Source organism: Nannospalax galili, unplaced genomic scaffold (assembly GCF_000622305.1).
Source record: "Nannospalax galili isolate Female #2095 unplaced genomic scaffold, S.galili_v1.0 scaffold591, whole genome shotgun sequence".
In the NCBI taxonomy this organism is placed as follows: domain Eukaryota; kingdom Metazoa; phylum Chordata; class Mammalia; order Rodentia; family Spalacidae; genus Nannospalax; species Nannospalax galili.
This window is the reverse complement of record NW_008330926.1, coordinates 2,395,750-2,409,052: the sequence shown is the minus strand read 5'-3', so window position 1 is coordinate 2,409,052 and position 13,303 is coordinate 2,395,750. Positions and strand designations below refer to the sequence as shown.

Genomic DNA, 13,303 nt, shown 5'->3' with positions numbered 1-13,303 from the left:
AGACTTACCCACTTCTCTTCCATTTATTTTCGGTATGTCACAAGGGAGAGAATGTACATGCAAGGTGAAATATCAGAGCAACAGTAACAGAGACGTGCAGAAATCAACTCAAGGCCTAACTGTATCAACAGAACTGCCTGCCTCTCAGAAATGCTCTGGTTAAGAGATCCAAGGCAAGCACTTACCAATCTGGGGAGCTACTGACAGGGCTTGATAGTAAAATCTCTCAGCTAGCAGTTCAGTGTCTACACCAGCCAATTCATTCTGATAGCGTGCTACATGAGAGAGAGGAAGAAGGGAAATGCAATGATTCCAAGTTTTAGAAAACCCTCCCTTTCATCAGAAGTCCATTCTGAAAAGCTGTAATGAGCCTAGGAGGCAGGGACGTTATAGGGTCTTTGACATGGTCCTAAATCTGTGTGACTACATACACAAACTGTTGTACTCTCTTCCATGCTGGTCACTTCAAAGGGCTAAAAATTAGCATTTGTAAAATAAGCAGGTTTATCTTGAAAGCTCTGATATTTATTTGGTTCTGGAATCCAATTGGTTGATTCTACATGAAGACATTGCTAAAGAAACATTGGTTCACCTAATATAAAACAGCAGACTCTCATCGGGAGTGGTGGTGCATGCCTTAATCCCAGCACTCGGGAGGCAGAGGCAGGTGGATCTCTCTGAGTTCAAGGCCAGCCTGGTCTACGTAGTGAGTTCCAGGGCAGCTGGGGCTACAGGGAGATCCTGTCTCAAAAAGACAAAATCAAAAAAAAACAAACAAAAAAACCCAGCAGACTCTCTACACACCAGGGACCATGAGGAGACCAGGAGTACATTAGGGACAAGGCCAGAAAGAGCTTCAGGTCAATGAAAGCTACTGTGCCCAGCAGGTCCACACCAACAGCCCAATGTAGCATGGATGTCTATGAAGGCTAGGGACCTAGGGGTCATAAAGCAAAAGAACACTTTTCCAGTATCAGCAACACTTGCAATGAACACTGAGCTTTTTGATGCTGAACCTCCTATTCACCTAGGAGGTCAGAGTGGTAACAGAAAGCCACCAAGAAGGAAAAAGACACTAAGTTAAAATCTTCCTCACCTACTGAAACAGTGATTGTGCTGGATAGCTTTAGTGTTAACTTGACACACCTGGGTTGAGGGAGCCTCAATTGGGGAATTGCCTTCATTGGATTGGCCTGTGGCCATGTCCATGGGGCACCTTCTTGATTGTTGAGTGATGTGGGAGGGCCCAGCCCACTGTGGGTGGTGCCACCCCTGGGCAGGTGGGCCTGTGTTGCATAAGAATTCAGGCTGAGCAGGGGCCAGGGGAGCAAGCCAGTGAGCAGAGTTCCTCCATGGCCTGTGCTCCTGTGTTCCTCCATGGCTCCTGCCTCCAGGTTCCTGCCCTGAGTTCCTAACTTGGGCTCCCTGATGAACTGTGACCCAGGAGATGTAAGCCCAATAAACCCTTTCCTCCCCAAGTTAGTATTGGTCAGAGTGTTTTGTCACAGCAATGAAGAAACAAACTAGGACAGTGATCATGCTTATTGCCTGAAAGATCACAGGTATTTCTCTAGATTCATCAGTCCTCTCTGATTCACAGTCAGTGAAAGAGAGGAACACTATTACCAGACTGGAGAGAAAAGTCATCAGAGACCAAACTGTTTCTTCAGCTTGCTACTCATGTAAAAGATGGCACCAATACCTGAAGCAGTCTGGAATTTTCCCATGGCCCCAAACAGAGGAAATAAAAGGCAAAGATTCTTACACAAATCCCCCAGGTACACCAGACATCGGTGGCATGCCATCTGTGCCCAATCCATCTCCTTCCCTGAAGCAGATACTGGCTTCTTGCATCCTAAAACAGAGACAGATCTATTTATGAGTCCATTCCTTTGCATCCACCTAGGCAAGAAGGAAAAGATGACTGGCCAGCCCTGGAACTCTGTCTTCCAGAGGTAGGGACACAGAGGTACTCAGGACAGAAAGGGCGTAAAGAGGAGGTGTAGGCCCAGAACCCAGAACAACACCTGAAAGGTTATTTGAAAGGTTAACACAGGAAGACTAATAGAAAGAGGAAGAGATGGCCAGGTGGAACACACCTTTACTCTTAGCACTTGGAAGGCAGAGGCAGGTAGATCTGTGAGTTCCAGGCCAGCTGGGGCTACAGAGACCCTGTTTCAAAAAAAATTTTTTTAAAAATGAAAAGAAGAGATGAGGTTCCGGTGTCAGCAAAGTGGAGAGGACCTGTATCAAAGCTACCTATGTGAAGATAAAAAGTTTGAGTTAAGGGGTTAAAGAGATGGCTTAGCAAATGCTCCTGGCTTCTGCCTTGTAGAGGCCTGCAAAGGAAAAGGCAGCCACTGAAGAATGTGCCAAGAAAGAGGTAGTGAATTTTCTTTGCCTGAGGACTGGTGATGGCCAAAACCAAATATGCTTGGGTTCTTACTTCTCCCTCTACCCGAATGGTCTTATCATTTCAGTACAGTGAGCCTGAGTTCTGGGTTGTAGTTTCTCTATATGCCAGCTACTTGATTAAGTGTCTGCAGTCTTAACCTAATCCCTATGGCAACTCTATGAGATAGTTACTATTCCCACTTCCCAAGGGAGGGGAAAAAAAAAATCATAGGGCTGGGAAATGGCTCAGGAGGTCAGTCGCTTCTGCCCTGTTACTTTATAGGCTCTCCTCTGAGTGGGGAGCATCCATTCTGAAAAACCCTTCCTGATGTTATTCGGGATACCTCCCACTTGGCTCAATGAAGAAAACACCACTGAGGAGAAAGACAGTGTTTGGGGACCTAACCCTCTGAAGCGAATTCTAATGCTGTGGACTTCTCTGTCTCATAAGCCTTCGGAACCATCTCCAGACTAATCCTGATATTGCAGTATTGGGGACTAAACAGGGCTTCACACATGCTAGACAAGCACTCTACCACTGAGCTACAATACACCTTAGCCTTTTTGTTTCCCTGTTTGTCTATGTGTGGGTGCACGTGTGTGTGGTAGATAGAGATCGATGCTGGGTATTTTCCTTAATTGCTTGCCATCTTTCCTTAAAATTTTTTCATTAATTTATTTTGTGCATATATGTGGTTGGTGCATATGTGCCATGGCACTTGTGTGAAAGAAAGTAACAACTTGCAGGAATTAATTTTCTCCTCTCATTATGTGGGTCCTGGGGATCGAATTCAGGTCTTCAGGGCTGGTGACAAGTGCCTTAATCCACTGAGCTATCTCAGTGACCGGCTCCACCCTTAGCTCACCAATTTAGCTAGACTGGCTGGCTTCCAAATCCCAGGGATTCTCTTGTCTCCAACTCCCCAGAGCTGAGATTACAGGACTGCAACAACCATACCTGGCAAGGGTACTAGGGATCCAAACTTAGGTCTTCATGCTTGTGCAGCAAGCATTTTACCCAGCCCATCCTTTTTCTTTTTTTCTTTTTGAAGCAGGGTCTCCATATAGGCCCAGCTGTCCTGGAACTCACTATGTAGACCAGGCTGGCCTTGAACTCACAGAGATCCACCTGCCTCTGCCTCCCAGCTGCTGGGACTACAGGTGTGCACTACCATGCCCGGCTCTTTCTCTTTTTAAAAAATATTTTATTTATGGGGCCTGGAGAGATGGCTCAGAGGTTAAGAACACTTACGTGCATTTATTTCCAACACTCTGGAGGCAGAGGCAGGCAGATATCTAGTCTACATAGTGAGTTCCAGGCCAGCTAGGAGTTATGGACAGTTGTTAGCTGCCATGTAGGTGCTGGGATTCGAACCCGGGTCTTCTCTAAGAACAGACAGTGCTCTTAACTGCTGAGCCATCTCTCCAGCCCCTAATTAATTTTTAAAGGCATTAAATTAATTACTTTTTAATATTTTATTTATTATTTTTATTTTATGTGTATGAGTATATTGCCTGCATGTAGGTAAGTGCACCTGTGTCATGCAATGCCCGCAGAGGACAGAAGAAGCTGTCGGATCCCCTGGGACTTACGGACAGTTGTTAGCTGCCACGTGGGTGCTGGGATTCAAACCTGGGTCTTCTGCAAGAACAACCAGTGTTCTTAACCGTTGAGCCATCTCTCCAGCCACCACCACCCCAGCTTTTTTTTTTTGTCCTTTTGAGACAGGGTTTCCCTGCAGTCCCAGCTGAGCTGAACTCACTATGTGGACCAGGCTGGCCTTGAACTCACAACGATGTGCCTGCCTCTGCCTCCCAAGTGCTGGGATTAAAGGCATGCGCCACCAAGCCCAGCTACCTAGCCCCCTTTTAAAATATATTTTATTATTTTTATTTAATGTGTGTGAGTGTATTGCCTGCATGTATATGAGTGCACTCGTGTCATGCAATGCCGTGGAGGTCAGAAGAGGGCTTCCAATTCCCCTGGAACTGGAGTTTAGGATAGTTCGTAGCCGCCATGTGGGTGTTGGAAATCCTACCCAGGTCCTCTGCAAGAGCAGTCAGTGCTCTTAACCACTGAGCCATCTTTCCAGCCCCAAAGCCCTTCCTTTTTTTTTTTTTTAATTTTTTTTTTATGTGTATGAGTGTTATTCCCGCACGTATATAAGTGCACCCACGTTGTGCAGTTCCCTCAGAGGACAGAAGGTACTGGATTCCCCTGGAACTGGAGTTACAGTTGTTAGCTGTCATGTTGCTGCTGGGATTTGAATCTGGGTCTTCTGCAAGAACAGCCAGTGATCTTAACTGCTGAGCCATCTTTCCAGTCCCATCCCCTCCTTTTATTGTTAAATAATATTTTAAGTGCATAAACACAGGTGCCCTGCTTCTGATGAAAGAATGCTTCCAGGTAAGGACAGAAAGGACATTATGTTCCACACCTGACCCAGAAACTCTATCTCTTAGTGAGGGCTGGGCCATGGGTCTGGGGCAAAGAAGAGGATATAGAGAACAAGGAGATGGGGGAACGACCTCTAAAAGGTAGCTGAATTAAACAGAAAACTACCAGCGAAGAAGGAGGTAAAGCCACAGGTGCCAAGATCTCAGTGGGCTATACTTCTTGAAATACTGTCCACAATTTTCCTAATATTTCTAAAAATTCCAATATTTAAACACTGGAAAACAATCTAACGTCAAAAGAAACAGTGCTGGTAAAACTCAACTAGGAGAAGAAAAGAAAAGTTAATACCATCTTCCAGAGGCAGGTCTACACTAAGTCCTTTGTCCTTCTTACCTCCATATCAGTTTACAATCCTGAGCCTTTCCTTCCTTGCTCATGCTTGTTTGGATAAGTCTAAGTTTCAAGAAGCATTTGAAGGTGTTGCTAGAATTCTTTCGCCTGGCTGGGTCACAAACTATTCAAATCCCAAAGACAGTGAGGCAGAAGTGGGGCATGAGAACCTAACACTCAAGCCCTTTTGAGTATCACTGACCTATGAGGGGGTCGGTGACGTGGGTCCAGTCAATGCAGCACTGAAGTTCAAGCTGGTAGTGGGACTGGATGTAGAGAAGGAGATGCTGATAGAAGCCAATACCAGCAACTAGGTGTGTTCTGTAGGCACATTCCAAGGTGCTCCGGCTGTGGATGTGCTGGAAATGGAAAAGGTTAAGGGGCTGCCTAAGAAGTTCAGAGGGCCATTCCCTCCCTGCCCTAACACGTTCACCCTCCTGAGGAAATAAGCTTTCCTTTCTGGCTCTAGAACCTCAACCACATTCTCCTCCCTTACAAGTCACTCCTACACTGGGTAGGGCCCCTATCTGGTTCCCTTCCTTCTCCAATTCCAATTATGTCTAACTCCTTCCCTACTCTCTGCTGTCTTTTCTTTGGCTCCTCTACCAAGCACACTCTGGGTATACTTTCCTAGCTGTCTTCCTCAGCTTCCCCTCTTTAGACAAGTTTCTTCCCAAGGCCTAGGACTACTCCTTACCTTTTTGTTAGTCTTGATAAGTTGGATAACTTCATAGTATACCTTTCTCCACAGCAGCTCTTCAGCCTTCCTCCCATAGTCCACAGGATGCAGGAACATAAGCTTGACACAGAGCTCACGCAACCTGGGAAGGAGTAAAGGAACATGAGACACTGTCAACCCTTGATAAAGAACACACAAGAACCAAGGGCAAGGAGGCATGAGCCATTACTGTCATCAACAGACATTAGTGTCAATGACTCAGAACAGTAGTCTGGGAAGGCAGCAGAGTCCCCAAAAGATGACATCAGGAAGTAATACGAATTTTAACAATTTTCATTTCTCCCTGTATTCTCTTCTTTTTATTTCCTTTTTTCCCTTCACTGTATGAAGAGACACAGTATAGCCAACCACTCGAATTCAAATGTCATTCTTGAGGGCACTGATCTAGTAGACACAGATGCTACAGATAGAGTGAAGATTCCATTTCCTCTCTTAGGAAGGCCAGAAACTTCACAGTTCATCATGGTCCCATGAGGTCAGGAGGTTAAAGTTTCTAGTAGAGATAAGCAAGAAAATAGAAAAACTCTGTGGCTCAGTCTCCAGCTTACTTGTTTCTCAGGCTAATGTTTTCTGGTTTGAACACTTCTTGATAAGCAGTTTTGTTGCAAAGGATGAGGTCAAGCCGATGCACAGCCTCCACCACAGCCCTGCAGGGAAACAAAGAGCCCCTGAATCATGTGCACAGTTCACTTTGGGTGCTGGGGTATTGACTCTAAAGAAAATCTGGAGAGGGGAGGGGGAAGGGAGGAGAGGGGAGGAAGCTAAGCTAAAGAATTAGGGGTACAGAAACAAAAAGACAGGCCGTAGGCTGAGCACTAGACAAAACAGAAACACAGACTACCCTCATAAAGCAGTCCCCAACTGGGAGACATTTGGCAAGGATTGTAGATATTTTTTGTTGTCCCAACTGGGGGAGATGCTATTGGTATTTAGTGGGTATACCTTACAGTGCATTGATAAACCCACTAAAAACTACCTTAAGGGGGACATGGTGGTGTACATTTGTTTTGTTTTGGGGTTTGTTTAGTTTTTTTTTGTCTTTTTGAGACAGGGTCTCGCTGTAGCCCCAGCTGGCCTGGAACTCATAGAGACCCGCCTGCCTCTGCCTCCCAAGTCTAGGACCAAAGGCGTGCACCACCACGCCTGGCTTGGTAGTGTACTTTTGTAATCCAGGTACCTGGAAGGCTGAGACAAGAAGATTACTTAGTTCTGCCAGGCTGGTGGCTCATGCCTTTAATCCCAGCTCTCTGGAGGTAAAGGCAGGGGATTTCTGTGAATTCAAGGCCAGCCTGGTCTACATAGTGAGTTCCAGGCCAGCTGGGGCTACAAGAAGACCCTGTCTCAAAAAGACCAAAAAGAAAAAAAAAGATATATGTTATGGGGGCTGGAGAGATGGCTTAGCAGTTAAGAGCACTGACTGCTCTTGCAGAGGACCTGGGTTGGATTCCTAGAACCCACATGGCGGCTAAGAACCATCCTTAACTCTAGTTCCAGGGGAATCTGACACCCTCTTCTGCCCTCCGCAGCACTGCATGCCACGGGTGCAATCACACACATGCAGACAATATACTTCTACACATAAAATAAAATATTTTTTTTTTGTCTTTTTGAGACAGGGTCTCCCTGTAGCCCCAGTTGTCCTGGAACTTGCTATGTAGACCAGGCTGGCCTCGAACTCACAGAGATCCGCCTGCCTCTGCCTCCCAAGTGCTGGGACTACAGGGAGACCCTGTCTCAAAAAGACCAAAAATAAATAAATAAAAAATTTTTAAAAGTCCAAAAAAAAAAAGGATTACTTACTTACACCAAGGAGTTCTAAACCAGCCTGGGCAACAAAGCAAGGTCCTGTTTAAATAAATTACCCTACCCATGTCAACAATGTTAAGGTAGCAGACTGTTGTGCCATGCAGAAAGTCTAGGTTTTGATCCCTGGTTGTGTCTTTGGGCAAATTACCTAGCCTCTTAAAGGATACCATAGCAATAAAAATAGATCTTATAATGCAGATACTCAGAATAATATTGTGAGATCTAAATGCAACAATCTATTTTTAGCTTTAGCATATCATAAGCACTCAATAAAGAATGGTGCCATGAACTATTATTATGTAAGGGCCATTTAGCTCTTAAGATAAAAGAAAGGCATTCTTGGCTGGGGAGATAGCTCAATGTTTACTGTGCAAGCATGAGGACCAGAGTTTGAATTCCCAGCACCATGTAAAAGCTGGGCATGACTGTGCAAGCCTGTAACCCCAGCACTGGAGGTATAGATGAGCAGATCATGGATGCTCTCTGGCTAGCCAACCGAGTGGAACAGCTTCTGGTACAGTGAAAGACTGTCGCAAGGGAATAAGGCAGAGAGGGACAGAAGACACCTCTATCATCCTCTAGCCTCCAAATGTGTGCACATGAATACCAACACACACACACACACGGCACTCCTGATACAAAATTCTGCTTTGAATTGCTGGGTATGGGATAGAGGTTAAGATGCTTAGTTGTAGGGATGGAAAAATGGCTCAGCAGTTAAGAGCACTAGCTGCTCTGGGTTTGGTTTCCAGCACCCACATGGTAATTCACAACTATCTGTAACTCTGGTTAAGAGGGGATCTGACACCCTCTTTTGGCTCCATGGGCACCAAGCACACACATAACGCCTATTAGACATAATGCAGGCAAAAACACTCATATATGTAAAATAAAAACAAGCCAGACGTGATGGCACACACCTGTAGTCCCAGCACTTGGGAGGCAGAGGCAGGCGGATCTCTGTGTTCAAGGCCAGTCTGGTCTATATAGTGAGTTCCAGGACAGCTGGGGCCACAGGGAGACCCTGCTTCAAAAGACCAAAAAAATAAAATAAAATAACAACAAAAAAAATCTTTAAAAGATTCTTAGTTGTAAAGTCTCCTAGATTATAATGAAAGACTGCTTATTTACTACTGGTTAAAAAAGAACAGCCTTGATGAACATGTGATACAAACCTGTAATCCCAGCACTCAGGAGACTGAAGCAGGAGGACCACTGAGAGTGTAAGTGCCTGGACTACATGTGAGTTCCTGGAGCTGGAGATGTACCTAAACTGGAAGAGTGCTTGCCTAGCATACATAAAATCTTGGGTTTGAGTCCCAGGACTACATTTAATTTTAGGAGAAGGAGGAGGAGGAGGAGAAGGAGGAAGAGGACGAGGACGAGGAGGAAAAGCAGCAGCAGCAGCAGCACCAGGTTGCAGAAGTAGCCTCAGTGGTTAGGAGCACAAACAGCTGTCAGCCAGGCCTGGTGGCACTCCCCCTTAGTCCCAGCACTCGGGAGGCAGAGACAGGCATATCTCTTTGAGTTCAAGGCCGGCCTGGTCTACATAGAGTTGCAGGCCAGCTGGGGCTACAGGGAGACCCTGGTCTCAAAAAACAAAAAAAAAAAAAAAACCAAAAAACTTATAGAGGACAGGTTTGAAGCTAGCTAATCAAAAAAAAAAAAAGGGGTGGGGGAGGGGGAGGGGGTGGACCAGGCCTAATGACCTGAGTTGAATCTGTGGGACCTCTGTGGTAGTAGAGAATCAACTCCTCCAAGCTGTCCTCTTACCTCCATAGACATGCATGGCATAAGCATACACACACACACACACACAAAATATAAATAAATGCAATTTTGTTTAAAAAAGAACTTGGAGCTAAATGTGGAGGCACATGTAGTTCCAGCGCTACAAGTTCATGATCCCAACACTGTGAGTTCCAGGCCAGCCCAGGCTACAGAGCAAGAGTCACACAGGCTTGGAGGCAGTAGGTCTGGAACCAGACTCCCTGAGTTCAAATTTTAGTTCTATATATAACCAGCCTGTGGTTCTGAGCAAAACACCCAACTTCCTTGTGTCTCAGTTCACCGTGCCATAACATGGGAATAAGATAATCACCTTTGTGAGGAATAAATTAACTAATATATAAAACACTTATGCTAGTGCTTGGTAAAAGTTCAGAAATGCTAAATTTCCTTCCTTTTGGTGACAGAATAAGGGGTTTGACTTCAGAAACTAAGAAACAAATCTGTCACTACAGCAAAGACACAGCCACAGAAACTCTATAGTAGATGGCCCAAAGATAGGTTCTTCTCTAGAAGGGTGAAACTCAAGAGGATGACAGGTAGTAGCTGAGATTGAGTGAATTAGGCACAGCTGTGGACATAAAAACCACCAAAAACCATGGATGGCTGATCCCCAGAACACACTAAGACATTATCCTAGGCCAGGGAAAATGGACCACAGCAGGTTTGTATTGTATAGGGTGGTTCAGCAGCACAGGATTAAAGCCATCCCATATAGGGCCAAGTGACTGACTGCAACCAACTGCGTGGAATGGAAACAAAAACCTTCTCACAGGCAAGCTTGAGAGCTCAGTATTTCTTCAAACACCTTCCAGGCTGCCTAGTGGAGAGAATCAAGCCCTTCTTCCCAATACCGCCCCAACACGAGCAGCAGCCTAGTCCCTTGTCTAAGGTGTTTTTTTTTTTTTTAATTGATTTTGGACAAATGCTTAATTCTGAGAGAGCTCATCACCTTTTTTTTCCCGATTCCCTATCAGACCATAAACTTCTACAAGAAACTACAAATCTCCTTTAGAAGAACAATGAAAACCAGTCTCGCCAGGCATGGTGGTGCATGCCTTTAATTCTAGCACTTGGGAGGCGGAGGCAGGTGGATCTCTGGGAGTTTGAGGGTCAGCCTGGTCTACATAGTGAGTTCTAGGCCAGCTGGGGCTACAGGGAGACCCTGTCTCAAAAAGACCAAAAAAAAAGAAGAAGAAAAAAAAGAAAAACCACGAAAACTAGTCTTGATGAAATCATTATTGTATAAAGAAAATGTTTTGAAAACAAGTATAGTATTAACTGGCCTAATAAATTAATTGATGTTTGTGGACCTCCTAGCAACCCTTCTCCTGCTTCTTTTTCTTTAGATGCCTTTTGAAAATGTTAAAATTGAGGGCTGGAAAGATGGCTCAGTGGTTAAGAGCACTGACTGCTCTTACAGAGGATGGAGTTCAATTCCTAGCACCCACATGGCAGCTGACAACTATTAATTCCAGTTCCAGGTAATCCAATGCTCTCTTCTGACCTCTGCTGGCATTGCATGACATGGATACACTTAGATACATGCAGGTAACACGCATACACATAAAAATTTGTCTTTTTGACTTTTTGAGGCAGGGTCTCCCTGTAGCCCAGCTGTCCTGGAACTCACTATGTAGACCAGGCTGGCCTTGAACTCACAGAAATCCGCCTGCCTCTCCCGAGCCTGGCCAATATATATTTTTTTTAATGTTAAAAATCTTCTTTCTGTAGACTGCTAGTCTTGGAAGTTTCCCAATTTAATGAAGCTGTCATTGGACAGCTCCACAGTCTAACAACACATTGATCTTAGTGAAGTTGGACTGTCCTCCCAGTTCCTTTCACAAAAACGCTACCCTACTCAAAACCAACACCATAACAGATACATATAAGTCACATAAGCAGACACACCAGCTAAGTCTGTCAATCCTATGAAGGTAAGGGTTGAGAAAGCAGATTTGATGCAAATCAGAAGGTTGGCCAGAGCCATCCCCGAGGCTGGAGACAAGTAAAGAATACTGCAGATAATACCCACACTGCGTCGGACAGGCAGTGAGGCACTTAGCAGCATGACTAGTCACACATGCCACCTCCAGGCAACTCCACACACCTGGGGACTAGAGCTTGGAGCTCCACAGTGAGAGGCCAAGGGCTGCTGATAGAGATCAACTTCCTATTTCTGGGGTAGCCTGTACTCCCTTTCACCTGGCTTACAAGGTCAGAGCAGGCAGCACACAGGACTACAACCCACTCTTGAGTCTTTCACTGTCAAGATGGGGCCCAAGGCACTGCCATCCTCTTCTTTGGCAAAAACTTGGGGTAAATGAGTGCCCCAAGCTCCAGTGCCTTCTAGAGGGCAGAAAACTCAGCTTGATCTCTTGTGCTTCATCCTACGGTGATTCAGCTCTAGGCTGTGTTCTTCCTGACCTCCACAAGAGACTGTGTCATGAGGCTGGGAGGAAGGCAGAACTGAGTCACCAGGTTCCCTAACACTCTGGACCTAAAAAGTCCTTCAGGGCTCTTCCTAGCCAACACAATTAGTCTTCTCCTTCTTATTAGATTCCACAACATTTGAGCCCTAAGGAACTTCAGTAGTATATCCAATCCAAATCCTTCCTTCTAATGAAAAGGAAACTGAGGCCAAAGTCGCAACGTGAGACAGGCAGAGCAAGGACCTGAATCCAGCTCGGTGGACTTCAGTCATGGTCTATTATCCTGTAAACCCTGCAGGGTTCTGAGCACTGGTCCTTCCGGGTTTTCTCCATCGGTGACCCCCATCCTCCTCATCTACTCAACCTTCCCAGTCTCCAATTCCCACCTAATTTTCCAATTCCACCACCCAGTGCCGCGAGGGCAGCTGCACGTGCTTCCCAAACCTCCCACCTACCCATTTTTTCCCAGCTCCACCCCGCTCGCAGGCTCTGCTACACCCCCGCCCTCGCCTGCCCGCCCGCCGCAGGCCCCGCCCCTCGCCACCCGCTTTAGCCCGTGGCTGCACTTGCGCCCCGGCCCTCTCACCGGTAAAGCCGCTTGGTGTGGAGGATCTTTGCTTCGGGTTCGCTGCTCTCCACTGTAGGGGGGCCTTGGCTCATGGTGCCCGGGCCCGGGGGCACCTCTAGATCACAGGCCCCCGCCACCCACCACTACCGCCTCCAGTGCCCTCTCCAGCTTCAGCCACCACCCCCGCCGACCCTGCTCGGCCGCCATCGCTGTGAAGCGGCTGCCCAAGACGGCTCCTCCTCCGCCCGCCAAATCTCGCGATAGCGGCCGCACAGATGCAGGCCAGTGACCGGCTGCCGCCAAATCTCGCGAAAAGTGCTTTCTTTCCCGGGAAGTTACCAGAGTTATCTCTAGGCAGCATGGCTTCTCTTAGACTTCTGAGTCTTTGAGGAAAACTTTGTTGATAAAACTTTCTGAGAAGTCCGGCGTAGTGGAGCAGGCTTGTAAGCCTAACACCTAGGAAGCGGAGGCAGAGTGTGCTGCAAATCCCCAGCCTGGCTACATAGCGAGACCCCCTGTCTCAAAATAAAAAGGGTAGGGGGTTGGTGCGGTTCGAGAGATCGCTCGTGTTAAGAGCCCTGGTTCGGTTCCCAGCACTCAGTTCGGACAGCGGTCTGTAACTCCAGTTCCAGAGATCCATCGCCCTCTGGCCTCCGTGAGCATTGCACTCGTGTGGTTCACTTAACATATGTTCAGCCATACACATAAAGTATAAAAAATTGTTTCTTTAAAAAAGCAGGTTTGCGAGATGGCTCAGCGGATAAAGGTGCTTGCCTCCAAGCTTCGTG

The 13,303-nt window shown here is 46.4% G+C and overlaps 1 protein-coding gene across 1 annotated transcript in view; it reads right to left on the bottom strand.

Moving 5' to 3' along the window:
- The window catches only part of Smg5 (SMG5 nonsense mediated mRNA decay factor), a 28,394-nt gene extending 15,629 nt beyond the window's left edge, over positions 1–12,765 (bottom strand). Inside the window, exons 1-6 of the mRNA XM_008853625.2 lie at positions 12,534–12,765; positions 6,470–6,568; positions 5,880–6,003; positions 5,385–5,541; positions 1,766–1,855; positions 186–275 (exon numbers count right to left, since the gene is read on the bottom strand). Coding sequence (XP_008851847.1) covers positions 186–275; positions 1,766–1,855; positions 5,385–5,541; positions 5,880–6,003; positions 6,470–6,568; positions 12,534–12,607 — 634 coding nt within the window. The 5' untranslated portion in view covers positions 12,608–12,765. The remainder of the gene's footprint in view (positions 1–185; positions 276–1,765; positions 1,856–5,384; positions 5,542–5,879; positions 6,004–6,469; positions 6,569–12,533) is intronic.
- Between the last annotated feature and the right edge of the window lie 538 nt (positions 12,766–13,303).